The 20,298-nt window shown below is 38.1% G+C and overlaps 1 protein-coding gene across 2 annotated transcripts in view; it reads right to left on the minus strand.

Annotated features, from left to right (window-relative positions):
* LOC113232232 (homeobox protein PKNOX2-like) overlaps positions 1 to 20,298 on the minus strand; it is a 69,288-nt gene that overhangs the window by 10,022 nt on the left and 38,968 nt on the right. For both annotated transcript variants that reach the window (XM_026466893.1, XM_026466892.1), the window contains exons 2-5: positions 5,767 to 5,864; positions 3,951 to 4,140; positions 2,179 to 2,308; positions 1,197 to 1,273 (exon numbers count right to left, since the gene is read on the minus strand). In XM_026466893.1, coding sequence (XP_026322678.1) covers positions 1,197 to 1,273; positions 2,179 to 2,308; positions 3,951 to 4,140; positions 5,767 to 5,837 — 468 coding nt within the window. In that variant the 5' untranslated portion in view covers positions 5,838 to 5,864. The remainder of the gene's footprint in view (positions 1 to 1,196; positions 1,274 to 2,178; positions 2,309 to 3,950; positions 4,141 to 5,766; positions 5,865 to 20,298) is intronic.

A 20,298-nucleotide genomic window follows, 5' to 3' on the forward strand; every position in this document is an offset into this window, starting at 1 on the left:
TCCGAATAATTTCAAATGGTGAAAATTTTTCCGGAAAAATTCCCGAAAAGTTGGAAAAATGTAATTTTTAAGGTTCATATTATGTTCTACGTTTAGAAATATCTTTTGAAGTTTTATTTAGCATGAATTATAAAATAAACAATGAAATTTAAAATGCATTCACGACAGCGAAAAAACCTCCAACAACCACACCAACACCACTTGTTGTTGGCTCTATCGTTTTCGTTTAGTAACTTCAACTTTTGACAGGTGTCAACGTCAAATGTGTAAAATTAAAGGAAAAATATCCGGAAAAATATTTCTTTTTCTGAAACACATGATTTTTACAAAATATAAATTTTTCCATGACCTAACAGTACTCGTGGGTTGCATTGACACGCATCCCGCTCGCTCCAATAAAGAATAGCCTTCAAAAGGCGCGAAAATTCAAAAAGGTCACGCGCACAGTATCTATTTACTCGCAACATACTGTATATCAATGTTTATATTAATGCATTAATATTAGATACGCTGGCCCCATGGCCCCCTAAGGGGCCCGTGTAATGAACGCTGAGGGTCCATACCCTCAGCGTTCATTACACGGTCCCCTTAGGGGTCCATGGACCACAAATTAGCAAACCCTGACATAGAACTATCCAGCAGGTTTAACGTAATCGCCAAACCTTGGACAAATAATTAGTACAAACGGTTTAAACGGTAATACTGAGCTGGAAAGACATGATAACAAGGCCACAGGGCTGTCCTTCGAATTAGCTAGTTAGCCAGCAAAAGTAATCGATATATCTAGTACTAGTACCAGTACATATCTTACAGACAAGTTGACCGATCGGAAAAGTGGACCATTTGGTCAAGTTGACCGATCGGGGATAGACAGATGATTCTGAACGGAGACAAGTTGACCGATCGGAAAAGTGGACCATTTGGTCAAGTTGACCGATCGGGGAAATAGACAGATGATTCCGAACGGAGACAAGTTGACCGATCGGAAAAGTGGACCATTTAGTCCAGTTGACCGTCAGGAAAGTGGACCGTTTGGTCCAGTTGACCGATCGGGAAAGTATACAGATGATTCCGAGACACTTATGTCAATATAATATACTTATCTCCCCACAAATTTAGTACATTTTAAGAAGCGTCCCAAAATTTGCGATGATTTTTTAACAGTTTGAAAAACGTAAAACGCTTACATTTCATACCTGATACTGTGGCGAGTTTGAAGTGCTAGAATGATCGTCCATTGTACCAGACAGGTTGTTATTGCTTTCCACACCACCTGGAAAATCAATACCAAAAATAAAATAAAATGTAGTGTATTTTACTTGCAACACAATAAAAAAAAACAAAAATCCAAATTAATAGAAGCACATGTCAAGCGGGTTATCAAATATTAGTGATGCAACGGAAGTATCATAACGGAAACAGGTGTCAAAAATAAACCTTAACGGAAACGGAAGCGAATGCGGAAGCAGAGGTATAAATACTATATTAGATTTTAAGGAAATAGTTCCAAACAGGGCTGGGTTTTGGTTTTATAGTTTCACTTAACAAAACAAAACTGCTAAAAACGTTTGCCCCACCGCTGCCCGCCGAGTGATCCGCATGCGCGCTTCAACGTTGTGAACTTCCGATTAAAGTTGCGTAATTAAAATGGCGGAAGCCAAAACGGAAGCAGGTGTGAAAAACCGTGCGAACTTGCAGTTACGAAAGCAGAAGCAGAGGTCTGTTGCATCACCTTCCCCATCAAATATAACTCAACTACACAGGACGATGAAGTATATTATCCTTCCTGATATTTTTCCATAGCCGTTAATGGTTAACAACACACATAAAATTATTTCTGGAACACGTCAGAAAACTGACAATTGACATAGGTAATGTTATTTCAAAATATTCAAGACCAACACACAAGACACGAATCATAAGAAATCTGCATCGCGGAATTGCCTGTAAAATAGCCATTAAGCGTTTGATTGTCCGTAATTATGGAGACACAATAAATTTGTTTTAAAATTTTCAATTGTATTTTTTAACATCACGATTACTCGTGCAAGGAAAACGTATGAGATTGTATAAAGACGGTTTCGAGATCATCGTCAACGACATGCCATACACATTTCACGACTTAGGCAAATTAAAAGCGTAAAGTTTGAAACTAAACTACAGGAGATTTTCTTTTACCAGCGGAATAATCAGTCCTAAGCAGGTTCTCGCTCTGCATTTTGGTTTTGAGACAGGCGATGTACCGTCCGCAGAAGTCGCGACATAGCTCTTGCACCTTCTCCAGTTCCAGCAGATGTATGCGGAGTACCTGGAATTCGAAATAGGGCATTTTATACAATTTGAAAAAAATAGTTCCTCAATTCGTCTGAAGATAAATTTTTCACACCTTTTTTATATTACAATTAAGAGGGTACAATTTCCTTAGATCAAATGTAGTCCTACAAGAGGGGACAGGGGATGCTCCAGATGCCATTTACGGAAAAACTTTCCACACACTTAACTGCAGAAATACATCCCGATTGATGTAATTTTAATTAGGATATACTTTAAAATCATTCTAAGTCATAATAATTATATGTTCGCTGGCGGTTTAGTTGGCTAACCTGTCATGCTGGGAGCGCCAACATTACAACATTCGGTGTTGCCCTTTTAATAATTGCCTAGTCGTGACCTCCACAATTGTCTAACAAGTCAATACAATGTGCCATAATATGACAGCGTAATGTTCTATTTCAAAACAATAACTGTCAAAACGAGGTTATAACTTAATTATATAGTTTAACGGCAGGATCCAAATGAGTCTCATACTAAGTAGAAAGAAAGCTTTTCAAGTTTGTTCGGGCATGACTCTGGCTAACAGGTAAGTGGTTATGAAGATGATTTGAAACTAATGCAGCAATAACTTGGATACAATGATATGGTGGACTTGGATGAAATGAGAAGTACAAGCCATCCCAATTTTAAAGCAAGATTCAAGAAGGTCACTTATTTTATTTTATTTTTTATATTTTATTTCTGCCGCCAAGCAGTAATGTTGGCATGATTGTGGTCCAATTTTGAAGGGTATGGGTGCTGGTGAAATTACAGGCACATGGGACTTGTCAACTTATGTCTCAGGGTGACGGGCGCAGTGGTAGTGCCCCTCAGAGCTTTGCAATTTAAGGCTCTGAGTGGCTGAGTTACCATCGCGCGTGATGCTAAGCTAAACGTCAATTGATGTTATAAAAAAAAGGTCCAAAGTCAGGCTAACAACATCATGGTTGAAGAATCCGAGTTTATAGTATCGGCACGAGATCAATAATGTTTCGAGACACGGTGGATGAAAATGGAACAATCTTTAATACATTTCGATGCCTTACTTTCTTAAACTCGTATCTTATAAAGAGTGGTTATTCAGGAGATGGCAAAAATTTCTATTTTAATTTTCATATCAAGGGTTTTAATTTGGATGCGTTACTTTAAGAATAGGTAAAAGCCAGTTTGTAAATATGAAGGAAATGTAATGTGATACCAGCCTGCAAAATTTCCATTTTTTGTATTTCAGTAACTCTGTGCTTCAGGGTACGAGTTTAAGAAAGTAAGGCGACGATTTGGCGTTCTTCTACTACAGTCATTCTTACTCAACCTGCAGTTTGATGTAGGACTACTTTATGTCACTGCTTCCTATTTTAGATAATATAGTAGCTGCCGTTTTCCATCTTATTAGTCTCAACTTTCTGTTGAGCTAGACGTAGCTGCCAAGCCCACAGATAAAAAGTCTATGCCCTGTCGTGCAAAATGGGTTAAAAACAGTATACTACATTGTACCTCTACTAGTTACTGCAGGATCCTTGATATTTTAATTGACGTCACCATTCGAAAAGCTTTCTTTACGATCAGATTTTATTTTCCGATTAGATTTTCAGTTCTGCAGCTCAAACGCCTGAAGAGCGATATAAAAATCTCCTCACCTGTATGCTCTTAATCATAAGTCCATCAATCTCTGGTTCATCAGTCAGGAACGGTCTTCGATCCCGTCTCTGATGTTGCACGAAGGCCTGCAGATCTGCTCCGAACGCATCTGCTGCTACTGGCTCGGCTCCAGCTGTGGCTTGCTCGCATCGTTCCAGGAGTAGGGCTAGGAGCGGAAAGAGGGGGTGTCTGGAAGGAAAATGTTCAGATGTTAGAAATTATCATCGTTGTCAACCTATATATATATATGTCCCATCAATAAAAAAGGGGAGACTCGTAACGACATCTTAATGCAACCGTCCACACAGAGCGGTAGCAGCGGGACGCAATCCGGGAGCAGGACTTTAGCGAGGCAATTTCATTTAAGTTTCTTCACAGCGATAAGGTGCTTTCTTTAAAATCTGTGTAGAAAATGAACCGTGGCTGCTTTCGGTGTCACACTGGCCACCATCGCTCCGCACTTCCGCCGCAAACTAGGTTTGGGATTGCTGTGTGGTACGCCCGGTACCAACACATTCGCTTCCCGCAGGTTAGCTTCCGGACCGTTTTAGCCGCTGTACCTCCTCTGTATGACCTGAGCTTTAGAGAGGATTTAAGCACAAGGAAGTAGTAGCTTAGTAGCAGTAGAAGGCCTTGTTAAAGAGTTCGTCCAGTAACATGAGAATTGCTGCGCTCCAGTCACAGACCACGCCCCGGTTTTGAAGGCTACGGATGCTGGTGAAATTACAGGCACACGAGGCTTAGTAACTTATGTCTTAGGGAGACAGGCGCAGTGGCAGTGTCCCTCAGATGTTTGCAAATTAAAGCTCTCAGTGGTGTCACTTAACACCAAGCACACGGCTTGTTCGTCCCATCTCTTGATATATTAAAAAAAAAGATTTCTCACAGTTGGTACGGCAAAAAAGTCGTTAAAAACCAAAAAGCAAGCAAATAAGCACATTAACAGAAAAATCCGTAAGGTCCGCTAGTTCGTTCCGTGACTTCGTTGGTATAACGTCGGGCACGGTTTGCTGGAAGACGTTGGTTCGAATCCAGCAGGAGAAAGAAACTTTTAACCGATAGAATTAGAAACCGATATCCAAAAGCAGACATAATATAGCAATAACACTTTGAATGACCTAATCAATCACTGTACCCCAATAGACCGAGCACGTTTGGAACCGGCGTCCAGGTGGGAATCCCGCCACTGGCTACACGCTTTTCCTTCTGCCAGTATCGGCACTTTCCTGAGCGCTGAGACAGCGCTACAAACCTCCGCCTTGGTGTCCCAGTTTGCTCCCCACATCGGTGTCTTTGCGGCAAAGACATAAGTGCTCTGGGTCACCACGGTCTTTCCTGCCAGCTGAGCGCCGACCGTATCTCCCGACACGCAGCCCTCAACGAGTATAGGCCGAACATTGGTGTGGGACGCCACACTATGTCGACACACTTGCCCCACCCTATCTCCAGCACACCAGCAAGAGGGCTGGCTCCGCAGCTGAGCTGGCGGAAATACTAAAGAGTGATAAGTACCAGGACCACCGTTCCGACTACCAATTTACACCCCTTGGAGTCGAAACCCTTGGTCCGTAGAGACCCAGTGCCCTCAGTCTTTTCAAAATTTTATCAAAAATTTAATAGACTGCAAACCCCAGGGCCCGGCAGCTACTACCTTGCCAAACGTATTAGCATAGCTATACAAAGAGGGAACACTGCCAGCACCTTGCCGCAGGGACCCACTCTACCAACTTGTTTTAGTTTCTAGTATTTAAGGTTTTATTGTATACCTTAGCTCGTTTAAAGTGGACTATTCAAGATTAATACGACAATTCTCACTTGTAGACAGCGCGCTTGTCCGCCTCAAACTGCGCCTGATCGGCGTCGGAGGCTGGCGCGCCGCCCTGCATCCCAGCCAATCACCCGCGACCTCGCATCTGCAACAATTAATAATGGGGATGAAGGTCAATTCAAAATGGTCTATACGTAAGTCATGCGACGTCGCATTCACGAGTAATGATAGATTAACTGCCTCCGTGGCCGAACGGTTACCATGCCGGACTGCCGCATAGAGGTTCCGGGTTCGATACATTTATTTCTCTCATGAGTTTGGGTGTAATTTGTGGTTATCTATGTGTGTGTCCATGGCAACCGCGACACAGGGTTTCCCTAGTGCGGGGCTATGTTGAGTGTGTGCGTTTTTTTTAAAAAAAGATTAATTAGAAAGTCAAAGTCAAAGAAAAAAGTCAAAGTCAAAAAGTCATTTAAACCATACAGTAAAATTATATCCAGTACATTGTGTATTAAGGGCAGTAAATAAGGAATTACAAACGAATCCCTATTAGAATCCCTTTCGGGGTCGAGATTCGTATTTCACGTACCGCCCATGGAACATATAATCTTCATATTTTTCAATTTCATTAATTTTCTTCATACTTGCGAGTAAACAGTATGATTGCATGCAAGCTAACTTGACTACAATGCCCCAGATAAAATCCTCGGGCGTTTTTTCTTCCCATTACAGCCGTGGTCGTGTAACTGCTCAATCACTGCTAATTTCCCAGAGAATTACGAGCAAGAAAATCTAGGGGTTGTTTTTTTATTTGCAAATTAACTTAAATACTACGGAATGCATAGGAAATGATTACTTCTCTCCGAACTATTTTTCCGAATTTAAATCGCGTATATTTGTTTTTTCAAACAAACCAAAACGAAGTATTTGTACCCGCGTCAAAGAACATATAGCTGATGTCAAACACCGTCGCGTAAACAAGTCTGCAGTCTGCGAGCATGTCATGGATAAACCTACACATTCAATGAAGTTTGACAAACGCCAGGTCCTTGCAAAAGAAGTCCGATATCTACCTAGAGGCCATTGAAATTAAAAAACATCCGAATTTCAACAGGGAAGATGGTTTCTCCGTACCACCAGTTTGGAATCCAGTATTTCCTCTGATGAAAAATCCCAAACAGACTTAAGACTGCCGTACTAATTAATATGTTTTAGTTTATTCTAATTTCTATTATTAATTATAAATAAATTGAACTTAATAAAAATTCATTCAATAAAATAATTTGTAAAACTTAATGTAGCGTAAATTGGAATGTTTTCTTTGTAAAATTAAAAATGAGGTATTTAATTAGTAACTATTGTGAAACAATAGGGTGGTTTGCATTAATATTAGACAACTGGTTAAAGACTGTACTACCTCAGTCAACCGTGACCATGGGACCTGTAAAGGGCCCGAAACGTCGGTTTGTTAGAAAAAACAAATATAAGTACACGATTTAAATCCGGAAAAATAGTTTCATTTCCTATGTATAACAATCGTTATTATGGAATACACTTTTGATCAAATGTGTGTGGAATCTAGACTCATGTCGTTTTTCCATCTAAAAACTTTAGCTTTAAACTTAGGAAATGATCATCTTAACATGTGCTCCTAAATGTTATTGTAAAAACTAATGCAGTTCCCCATAAAACAATCGTTTACCTTAGTTAAACGAAATCGTGGTACCATGAGCTTGGACTTGGTTCTAAGGTTAATATTATGGAGTATAAAATGTACAATAAAATCGATATTTTGAATGGAATTGAATTTAAACGGAAAATAATATGTCACAACAAAGCAATAAAGTGGAACAAGTGTAAACAAGTCCCTGCCAAGCAATTGTACGGACAGAGTTTCGGGGGTTGTACATAAAATACGTTCTGTACCGTCTACCTTAGGTAAATTCTGAGTCTACCTGTGGAAAACTCCTGTAATGTAGGCCTGACATTGGCCTGGTGCAGCCAGTGAACACCTAGCTCTATATTCACCGATGTGAAGACTGAAAATCATGAGTCTTAAACCTTTAAGATTGTTATTTCTAAGTTATATGGAGAAATAAGTCTTTTTATTTCTCTTTTAAGTAAGTACGACACCTTTCGACCAATTATCTGACAGAAAAGTAAAAACATCGAGCAGGAAAGACATAATATCGATGTCACCGCCTTTCGAGGGCTTGAAAGTTGTTGGGTGAGTGCAGATGTAGTGTGATGTTAGTGATAGGCTAAAATGGCAAAACAGTGCTATAAAAACCTGTCTATTGTTATTTATTTACCTACAAACACAAAGTTTCACAAAAGTATTTGAACAAGTTTAAGAATCCTTGATGTTCAAAGGTGTAACAGTCGAGTTTTATTGCGAACTACAAGTTAGTAGTCCAGGGTATGTTGTGTAAGGGACAAACTTTACCTAACATAGCACACGTTCTCCACGATTGGCTTTGGCGTGTGTGGCATTTGACGTGGCTTGCACAAGTTTATTCTCGGTGAAGCTCGGCAGTGTCGTCAAACCCAGTGGCGGATTTGCAGTCTTGACCGCTCTAGGCCCCAGACCATGTAGTCAGTATCAGCCACCCCTTTCTCAGCACTCACCATATACTGGTAGGCTACATAATGAATTTACTTTATTGCCAACTTTTACCGAAATCGATTCAGAAATTTAGTTAACTATAATAACAGACGCGGTAGTGATAATATGTAGTCAAGTAGTGATTGTATATTACTTTATAGATATGTAACATATCTATATTTTATACATAAAATGTACGAAAGTGGTTTAGGAAGATTATTGTTGATGTTAGCCTTTAGAATAGTTAGGTACCTACTTTGAGTTATTTTTTGTTATCATCAGTGAATTTTTTGTCACGATTGGTTGCCCCTAAAATCTGGCCGCCCTAGGCCCAGGCTTACTAGGCCTTAGGGCAAATCCGCCACTGGTCAAACCATAAGCGCCTAAGTAATGTTACTGAAGCCTTATGCCTGCTGCTGCGCCCCGAGTGACTGTAACTTCACCAGCACCCCCCTTCCAAACCGGAACGCAGTAATGATCACATTCCTGCTTGGCGACAGAAACGGGTAAGGTGGCAGTACGTCTCTGGATGAATTCTTTCACAAGGAGCTCTACTCTATTACTAGTAGTTCTTCTTTACTGAAACTTGTTGACTTGGGCGTTCGTCTCGCGTGCAGCTAGCGCGTCTTAGTAGTGGTCTAGTTGAGGGCCTGAGGCGAGGAGACGCGCGGGACACGTGAGTTGCCCTTTAAGTCTGTGCCTATGTCCGAACATTGTCGCAGGACACTGCCACTTGGCATCTTCGGCACTAGCCCGGAGAGCTAGTAGAGGATGAGCTAAACATCTTCCGGTCCGTCCGGCCGCGTAGGAACTTGGGAACTGGAGAGACACCGTTCACCGTGCCTTACAGCTCTGTCACCAATGAGGAGATTTGGTAGTCGGTTTAGAGTCGGCGGCTCAGCGGTGGCAACCGTTAGTCGCTAGCGGAGCGCGACGGGAAGTGAGCATGCCTACAGTTCCGGTACCTATCTGGAAAATAGGGAGGGTGCTGCAGCTCATTTAAGGCATCAGTCTTACAGAGAACCGGATGAAGTGCGTCCAAACGTGCTGATCCTGGACCTGACTTAGATGGTCCCTGTGCAAGCTCGCTTGTACAAGTCATAGTGTCCTTCCCGCATAACCAAGAGGTTGATAGGGAGGTGCACTATAAACAAAACGTATGTAGAAAGATATGGGACTGTAACTAGTTGACTGAAGATAATGGTTTGCAATCGCTGATTCTTTGTTTACGCTTTCAATTCGATTGTACTTTTTTTATGGGTGTTACACGCGATTACGGCATTTGCGAACCGATTTTGATAATTCCTTTTTTGTTGGAAAGAGGGTAACTCAATATTAGTCCTATGTAAATTTGAAGAAAATATTCCACCTCTAAGGGTGGCAAACCAAGGAATGAATCTGGTTAATTGGATTTCATCAGCTTTCCGTAAACCGATTCCAATAAAACTTTGCAAATAGATGTAATAATTGCACGAACTTTTGAGGTCGGTTTTTTTTATAAAAAAATTATAATTATTCTAATTCTAAAAAAAACGAAGTAAAAAAGTGGTCAGCTTGGTGTGCACTTGGCTGTGTATAGCTTTACGAGCGAAGATAACGGTAGTCTACGATCTCCCCCTCAATGTTATGAAGGAAACTCGCGTTGGCAATAAAAAGAGATATTAAACACCAGCGCCACATTCATCACAAGTGTTACCCCAGATTGATATAAGATTGTGCTAAAGTGAGGTTAGAATAGGTTATGTCGCACATTATAAAAAGGATAGCAAGTAAAAGGCAATCTCACGTGATGGCGTTTATTAATATCATTATTTGTTTGTTTTTTTTTAAAAAGGCGTAGTAATTAAAAATATATGGCTTTCTGAAGCATTATAGATACTTAGATAGATAAAACGTTTATTGTCTTGCATCACACACACAACAATATAATACAATAAATGGATTAAAAGAGAGACACAGAAATCAAATTTAAAGAAAATATAATAAGAAAGACAACAAAAAAAGAAATTATTATTTTAACTTTTTTTAAATCAATTTTAATTTTAATTTGTAGTTGTCTATGTGTGTGTCCATGGCACCCGCGACCCAGGATTCCCTAATGCGGGGCTATGTTGAGTATGTACGTTATTATTATTATTAATTGTAATAAATTTCAAAAAAAATTTTAGCCGCACCAAACATATTACCCGTGTTTGTATGCCATATCATCGGAGTCTTATTTTAATAAATTCTCAATTTTCTGTTTATCGAAGTAATTTTTTTGTTACAAGAAACGAAAGTAAAGTTTATACCTCTGCAGTATGGTCGCTTCTTATTTGGAGAACTAAATTAATAACTCCAATTCGTCGTCGTTCAGCAATGAACCGCTAGATGGCAGCACATTGATTGAAATTTCAAAATAATATCAAAACGTCGTAACTTGTAGTAATAGGTGTACCTATTTCATTTTATTCAGACAATTAACAATCCAGAATATGTTATTTCTTTTTAAATTTGGAACTACGACCACTCAATAACAAGATTTTGTAGTGTTTCAAATTAAGAATGGGTGAGTTTTAGCGACATCGGTTCTGGTAGTAATCGAGGCTTAAGGCAACGTTCAACTAGTGGAAGGGAGCGTTCCCCAATGGGCCCAAATTGATAATTCTTGGACATAGGAATATCTTGTGGAGTATCGAGCTAATTTTTTTTATATGATAGACAATAACATTCCTAACAACTTATATTCTTGTATAATTTCTTTTTTACATTTAAAAAATAAAATGTTTATTTCTCCAAACAAAAAAAGACTAAAAAGATTTTTTTCTCTGAAACAATCAGCTTTTCATGAAATTGCATAAGAATGAAAGTTATCGGGAATGTTATTATATATCATATGAAAAAATCAGCTCTGTATTCCTAAAATTGTTCCCATGATTAAATAATAATTGATAATTCTTGGACATAGGAATAACTTGTGGAGTACCGACAATTTTTTTATGTGATAGATAATAACATTTCTAACAACTTTTATTCTTGTATAATTTATTGAAAAGTTGATAGTTTCAGAGAAAAAATACATATATATCTTTTTTGTATGGAGAAATATACATTTTATTTTTTATCTCTTAATGTAGGAAAATGTAATGTGTGTGGTTTATTTCCAGTATAGGTCCAATCATTCTCTATCAAGAAAAAAATAATCCATCTGCAAGTACTTCTCCATACAAAAAAATAATTTTTTTTCTCTCCGAAACTATCAACTTTTCAACAAATTATACAAGAATAAAAGTCGTTAGGAATGTTATTATCTATCATATAAAAAAAATTAGCTCGATACTCCACAAGTTATTCCAATGTTCAAGAATTATCACTGTGCGACGACCGTCATCTGCGTTTTGCATCGCTTTCGTTTGATACTGCACAGAGGTATCTTATCATCGTTTAGAGCGATCTATTTCATTATTGCTATACGAAAGTAAAATCTGGCTATGGAACAAAAGTTGTTGTCTAAGATGTTAGTAGTATAGTCTTGTGAGGTTGTAGTTTTTTTATATAACCTTACAAAAATGACTTTTCCGGTAATTTTTTAAAGAAACCCAACATAATATGTGCACAATGAAAACCCCGTTTGATTAACGGAATTCATGCCGTTTTTACTTAACCTACGTTACGTATTATTTATTTAAATTTGTCGTAAAACATTAAAACAATATTGCAAACCCTAAAACGCTTTAAGCAATCTCACACGGCATAAAGCTAAGCGCCTTCTAAAATGGGGTTCGGCTCATCTTATACCAATCTAAAGATGCAACAGTTGTGATGAATTGCTTTTACTACACAGCAAATATAAGAAAGTAAGGATATCTTGGAGCTCTGAAAATAAATTCTTCTATTTAAATTGAAAAAAAAAGACGGGTAGAGACGACCGTTGGACCGTTTAACATAAAAAGTTTTCGTTGATTGATTTCTTTTGTACCTTTAAAAAGCTTTACTTGTTTCTCTAAATGTAAACAAACCGTAATGAGGTATTTTATGAGGCATTACCTGGTTACTTATTGTAAAATTATTATAATAAAGTTTTTTGAGAATGGTTCTAAATATGTAATAATATTTTCATAGACTTCATTTTGAACTATTTAAAATGCTTACTAAGTACATAATCTAATCTAATTAATGTTTAAATAAAGATGTTTAATATCATATAAAAATTTCCTATGATAAACAACCTATAAATTCAGGAGCTCGTAGCCTTTATAATGATAAAGAGTTAATAACATGCGACCAAAGTACGGCAGTAATCATAAAGGATGGAAAAATAATAATTTCCATAGTCTAAGGCAGTAATACGCGAGGCGCGCCCCTCACATTGACGGAACGGCAACAAGGCTGTCAAGGAACCGTTCGAGAAGGACGATTTTGATGTTTAAATTTCGAATTTTTAGCATAATGCGATTTCATAACGGATTATTTAGAGAATAATAAATTATTAAAATAAAATGTTTTAGTGTGGGTAATTTATATGGGTTATTATGGTAGTGTTATTCACTTATTAAGTTGTCTTTTGTTTAAGCTACTTATTTGACGTTATTTAATTTAACTGGTGTAATTTTCTATTGTTTTAGTATTTAATAAATAAAAATCATTAGTATACGTAATGATCATATTATTTATAAATACAATACATTCAATTGCTCTTACAAAGTCACGGTGCGCGTTAAATCAGAGAATAAATAGTTCAAGAAAGTGGATAAGCAACCACTTCACGCACACATTTGCGTGTGCAGACAGCGCTTTGCTGTACGTAGTAGTAGGTAAATAACATTCTCGTTGCATTGAGTGTTCGGAGTGTACTCGAAGGGTTGGCAATCACAGTGAGGCTGCAATCTAGTACACAAAGAGACGTTGCAGCACTTCTATTGGATACATTACATACACGCTTTCTATGACGAAAGACAATCGAAAGCAAACAAATTTTCCTGCTACGAAATTGACGAAGGCAATTAGTAAATATTACATTAAAAACATAGCGGTACAACTGCTTCCATAATACAACATTATCTTTTTTAACCGACTTCAAAGAAGGAGGAGGTTCTCAATTTGACTGTGTTTTTTTAAAGGTATGGTACGCAATTACTCTTTTGTGAACCGATTTGATGGTTATATTTTTGTTGGAATGGTCCTATTTAAGTTTGAAGAAAATATTCCACCACTAAAGGTGACAAACTAGGGGATGAATCCGGTTCCGCGCACTTAACCGATTTCAATAAAACTTTGCAAATAGATATAATTCCACCAATGTTTGAGGCCGGTTTTTTTAGTACTCTGTATTGAGGTTATTTATGTTGTGTAATCGACGGATAGGTATGTGCAATCAGTGGTACTTAAATAAAAAAAATTAAAGACAGTTATAATTATTAATACAAAGATCGTACACTGAGAAAAAACACTCAGAAAAAACTCCTTCGATCCGGTCGGATTCTAACCGACGTCTTCTTGCATACCGTGCCAGACGCTATACCAACTAAGCCACGGAACGAACCAACGGACCTCACGAATTTTTCTATGTGCTTGCGTCGTGTCTTTGTACTCAGTCTTTCAACGACATTTTAGTCGTAGCGCCATCTATGAGAAATCTATTACAGATTTATCACCCAGTTAGTACCTTTACAGCTACCAGTCCTGGCGAGAGATGTCGCTATTCACTGTATTAATTAATTTTTATTGAATTGATATTCAATTATTTTTTGTGAAATTACTCCACTAGTTTGTTATAATTATTAATACAAAGATCGTACACTCAGAAAAAAACACTCATTTAGGAGTAATTTCACAAAAAATAATTGAATATCAATTCAATAAAAATTTAATTAAAGACAGTTATTTCACCATGACATATCATAACCTAATAACGGATAGTTGTAACGAACTGTTTTTGTGTTACAATGTAGCGTTTGAGAATCTAAAGCGAAATTGGGACATCCTCTTGGGAATGTTGACGTACTCGGACCTGTCCATTTATTTTTTGCACGAGCGAGGTCATGAGTACAGTGCGTTCTTTTCACGGAAGAAAAAAACAAAGGAAGTGCGTTAAGCCTCGATTACTACCAGAACCGATGTCGCTTAGACTCACCCATTCTTAATTGTAAACACTACAAAATCTTGATATTGATTGGTCGTAGTTCCAAATTTAAAAAGAAATAACAAATTCTGGATTGCTAATTGTCTGAATTGTACTACCTATTATTATAAGTTAAGACGTTTTGTTATTATATTGAAATTTCAATCAAAGCACTACAAGATAGCGGTTAATTGCAGAACGACTACGAATTGGAGCTATTAATTTAGTTCTCCAAAAAAAAGCGACCGTATTGCAGGGGTATAAGCTTTATTTTCGTTTCTTGTAACAAAAACAAATACATAGTTCGGTAAACAGAAAATTGAAAATTTATTAATGTAAGACTCCGTTGATATGAAATACCACCACGGGTAATATTTATAGTGCAGCTATTGTTCTTGTACTCCAAAACAGCACAATAAGGCGTTTTTTTAGGGTTTTAGAGAATTTGCACGAAAGAATGACGCAACCATACCATACAAAGCGAAAATGGCGGACTCAGCTCAACTCCTTCGAGACCTATAGTTGGCACGCGTCAGTCGCTAAGTAACCACTTCTACTGTATTTATTGTTCTGTGGTTCTTTTAAAGCAACCTATGGATACAGCTATAGCCTTGGTATGTTTTGTTAAATACACCCAACAATTTATCATCATTAACAACCCACGTCCCACTAATGGGCACGGGTCTCAGGCGAAGACGAAAAAAAAGTTGGGGACATCACACGATTTCAGAGAATTGTGAATCTTGCTCGACGTGTAGGTTTCTTATAACGACGTTTGCCATCACTGAAAAGCTCATGGTAAATTACAAATTAAATTTGCAGACTCAAGAATCGCGACCCCGGTTTCGAACCCACAGCCCCTGCTTCAGACCGAGACTATAGGTCAAAACATTAGGTTACCACGGCTTTATAACATTATTTAGGCTGTATTTATTTGCTAATATAATACAGGGTGCAAGGAAAAACATGCCCACTGATTGACTCAAATTGAGCGTAAAGGGGCTACAGAGTAAATAGGGAGATTTCCGTTTTTCCTTAACAAGAAATGAACTGGAGATAATTAGACGCAAACGATTTGGCTGGAGGAAAACGGACCCTTTGCCTTGGTTGAGAAAAAAAAAGGAAAAGTCAGTTATTAAAAGTGGGGTTAGATTGTACGGAGTGTTCCGAAATATCACGAACAATCTTCATACTCTAGCCAAATTCTGTACTAAATATTGAATAACAAAACATTACTAGGCAATCAATGACTGCCTCCGTGGCCGAACGGTTACCATGCTGGACTGCCACCCAGGTTCGATTCCCGGCCCGGGAGAAATATTTGTAAGGCCTACATTTATTCCTCTCATGAGTTTGGGTGTAATTTGTGGTTGTCTATTTGTGTGTCCATGGCACCTGCGATACAGAGGACTATGAGTGTGTGTATAAAAAAAAGTACGGCAGGTGTAAAGAACATTCTTAGTCAATGCTCATTGTTTAGACCAAACTTTGCCCAGAAATTTAAATAGGTTAGTAGGTATTGCGCAAAATTCACCACAGAAATTACTTGCAAGATTAGTTTCATCAATAGCCTAATCGAATTTAGGGGCCATTTTTGTTTTTAATCGACTTTAAAAAGGAGGAGATTCTCAATTCGACTGACGCGATAACTGTGAACCGATTTTGATGATTATTTTCTTGTTGGAATGTCGGTTTAGTATTCTGTACTGAGATTATTATGATACCAAATGACGGAGCGAACAAGTCGTGCGCCTGTTGGTAAGCGACACACCTGTCGATAGCAGTTCCAGTGCCACCAGGCGCACGACTTGTTCGTCCCGTTGCTTGATATCATAAAAACAACGTGCCTGTATTTTCACCAGCACCTTTACCCTTCAAAATCGAACAGTAATGCACACACTACTGCTTAGATTAAAATATTTACTCTACATCGAATTTCACTAGAGCATAAGTGTCTTCGTACGGCAAATTGTGACCAAAAACAATGGACAATGCTAAAAGTAAAACAAAACTTTTTTTCTTTATACTTGCATTTGACGATGGTGAGTGATTCTTTAAGCATTGTATTCATTTTATCATTGTTATGCATTCACTTAAATAAAATAAAACTATTTATAATTTATAACAAAATCTTCACAATAAAAAGGCACCACACAATCACCAATTGCATGGAAAAATTCCTGACGACCGCTGGGTGGATCCGTAGCATAACGTCTGGCACGGTTTCTAGAAGACTTTGGTTCGAATCTAGCCAGATCGGAGTGTTTTTTTTTTCTAAGTGTTCGTTTGTTTAATAGAGCCCCATCCAGACTCTCGGCGAGAAGCCCAGACAAAGACGAGAAGACGAGAAGAACAGACAAGTAGCGAGAGTGGATGGTTTCTCGCCGTCTCGTTCTCGCGCTCGCCGGTTCTCCGATCAATGTCGGTACTTTTGCCCGCATCAAAGGGTATAAACATTCTCGTTGTAGTGCAATGTGAAAAGTTGCGTTAAATAAACGTGCTTGTTAATTGTCTCTGTCGTCTAGTCTACCTACTGATTTTATTTCGTGCACTTTTGGAGACGTTGAGTGATAAAATATGTTGGATAAATTTTAATGTTTACAAGATGAACTGCACTGCAAATTCGTCCATATCGAATAAGGAGCGAGAACATAAGTTAGATATACCGTAAATGTGGACAGTGTTGTGTGCTCGCGAGAAGTCTCGGCGAGCTTTCTCGCACAGACTTCTCGCAGTGAGTCTGGAGGCCCTTTAACAAACTATTGAAATAATTTCACAAAAAAATTATTGAAAATCAAACAACCTGACATTCAATGAAACTTAATTACAATTATTAAAGTGACATCTCTAGTCGGCTAGTAAGTAGGTAGCTGTAAAGGTACCTCGCTGAGTGATGGAAAAACTTTCATAGATGTCTCACAGATGGCGCTACGACAAAAGTTTGTTAAAAGTGTAAACAAAGATCCGCAACAAACACATGAAATGACACATGAGGGTCTTCTGCTACAGATTGCTGGAAGACGTTGGTCCCAATCATCGAGTATATAACCAGAAATGGAGACGAAATGTCATTTAATTTATTTGAAAACTATTCAGCCAAATCATTGTGGTGACAACTGCGTTCCGATTGGCCAGCCCGAATTCTAAACAATTAACGGGTATTCGTTAATTGTTTCACTTTAAAGCATCCAGTTCAACTTGAACTTTGCTATAATGGACGAAAATTGAAAAATTACATATTTAATATTCAACCTATGAAATGCGATTCCGTTTGTTTTGTAATTAGATGTTTTGCTGTTTTTCCCACACCACCGAACGGAACAGCCCCCATTGTTAGAGATATTATCTTTATTACAATAAATACAAAATATTTTTGGAATATACGGAGACATACACACAAGTCAGTTGTTGGCGCTGTACTATTTCAGCTTTCTAATTTGTGATTTCAGCGCAAACGAGAGTTGATATTTAAAAGTGATATAAGGCCCATTTGCCTGATGAGTTGCCAGGGATAGATGGCCCTTATTTCCTCTCTATTTCTGGTTATATACTTGATGTTTTAAGAGGACCAACGTTGTACACGAAGTTTGATCCTGTTTTGGATAGTAAATAAACTAACTTAATGAAATTATGCAGACACGATCTAGGAACCCAGTCTGTGGTAGTTAAATTTTTCTTTAAAATCATTCTTTTTATAATGTCCATAGAATACACTATAATGTTTGCCATCGTGTTGAAACTATTTGCCAATCGGTGTAACGTATTCTCCGATTGTTGCCCAGGGCAGGCAGAGGAGCTTCCCAATTCGGCTGTAGTTTTTTGTCTGTATGTAATAGATGTTGAATAGGGGTACCTCAGTAGTGGCCCCATTAATTCTTGATTCTAAGGGTAGTAAATTAGGGGATGAATCCGGTTTATTGGATTTCACACACTTTCCGTTACCCGATTTCAATAAAACTTGCCAAATAGAATTCCACTCTGTCAGACAGAATTATTACAGTTTTGTCGATTCGTAAACGTCTAGAAAAAAGAGTGGACGGTCATGTTTGTACACACGCCAGCACATCAAGCTACACATTGATGTATCTTGTTCCGTTGCACTGGACGCCTTCAGCCAAAAATCGCCATTTTCGAACAAAAATGTGTAGTCTGGTGTGCCGTTGTCCGTACATTTTTGTCAGTAAGTGAAAACATTTTCATATTACAACCACTTGAACTAGAAGCTCCATTTTCTGCTTCCCTTTTTATCTCGCCTTTTATCTTTTTCCTTAAGGTATTTGCTGACATTCGACCGTGTTTTCCTTTTCCTTTTTTAACCGACTTCAAAAACAGGAGGAGCTTCTCAATTCGACTGTATGTTTTTTTTGTACGTTACGTGATAACTCCGGTATTTGTGCACCATTTTCATGATTCTTTTTTTGTTGGAAAGAGGATACTTACATAGTGGTCCCATTTAATTTTGAAGAAAATCATCCACCTCTAATAATGGCTGTTGATGAAGATTCATTTTTATAAGTAGCGCCTAAATTTTATTATAAGGAGCAATTATTTTATGGTTGATTTTGCTATTCTCCAATTCAAGGCGTTTTTTTTCTCTCTCAATATACTTTGGGTAGTGAGAACCGATTTTTATTATCTTCTGTGTCAAGTTCCGTATGTATAGGGGCGAACTAGGAGATAAATACGGACAAGAAAACTTGGCAAATGGATGTAATTCCACGTACTTTTGAGGTCGGTTTTTAGTGCTCTGTACTGGGATTATGTCAAAACAAATGGACCTTAGCCAGTTTTACATATTCGAGTGCGGTAGACAGGGACTTCAGGGCCCTGAATTCTGCTAACATTGAAATCATATCAGTTGTATATCGATAGAGAGAGTGTAAATGGCTGATTTTGTACTCTTGGTATTCTGCTAAAAGTTAGCGAGCGAACTGCTACTTATTCAATTACCATTGCAATTTTTTTTGATATTATGCTCTTCAATGGCAAGGACTAAACTATACAAACTAATATTATAAATGCGAAAGCAATTCTGTTACTTTACAATAAGATTCCGGAGCAATAAGAGAATACAATAAGATTACACTAAGAGTCCATCGAGTCGATGATAGAACCATAGAGTACCTACCAGATTACGTTTCTTTTTTGCCTATAGAGTTCGTGAAAATATAGTACTTTATAACATTTCTATTCTCGATCTAGAAAACAAAAGGAATCTCTTTCATTTTAAAAAGCACGAGTCAAATCCTGCATAATTCACAGTGCATCCAAACACTGTCTAGAAATGTCTATTTTCCCCAGACGTACACTCGGGTAGGGATGGGTTGACATTCTTGTCGATTTTATAAATAATATATGGTATTATTGATTTTCTTAACATTTTTCTATGATATCAGGTGACGACGGGACGAACAAGTCGGTGCACCTGATTATTGCAGAACAGTTGTAGTTGCCTCTCAGAGCTTTAAATCACAAAGCTGCACTGCATTCGTCACCTTGAGACACAAGCCATTGTAATTTCACCATCAGCACCCTTACCCTTCAAAACCGGAATGCAGTAATGCTCACATTACTGCTTGACGGCGGAATTAGGTAGCAGTACTTCCCTGGATGATCTCTTTCACAACGAGCCCTACTCACAATTAATTAACGAGTGCGTGGTAATACAATTAAGTCACTCGAAACAATTTGGACTTTGGACCGTTGAATGAAGTCTTAGAGTGTATACATACAGCGACTTTTAGCAGCGATGCAAACGCGCGATCGTGATACGATGCAATCGCGCGTTTGTATCGATGCAATCGCTTATAAATCACAAGTGTAGTGATGCAATCGCGCATTTCTATCGATGCAGTCGCGCGTTTACATCGCTGC

This window comes from Hyposmocoma kahamanoa, unplaced genomic scaffold, assembly GCF_003589595.1.
Source record: "Hyposmocoma kahamanoa isolate Upper Pololo Valley unplaced genomic scaffold, ASM358959v1 67, whole genome shotgun sequence".
Taxonomy (NCBI): domain Eukaryota; kingdom Metazoa; phylum Arthropoda; class Insecta; order Lepidoptera; family Cosmopterigidae; genus Hyposmocoma; species Hyposmocoma kahamanoa.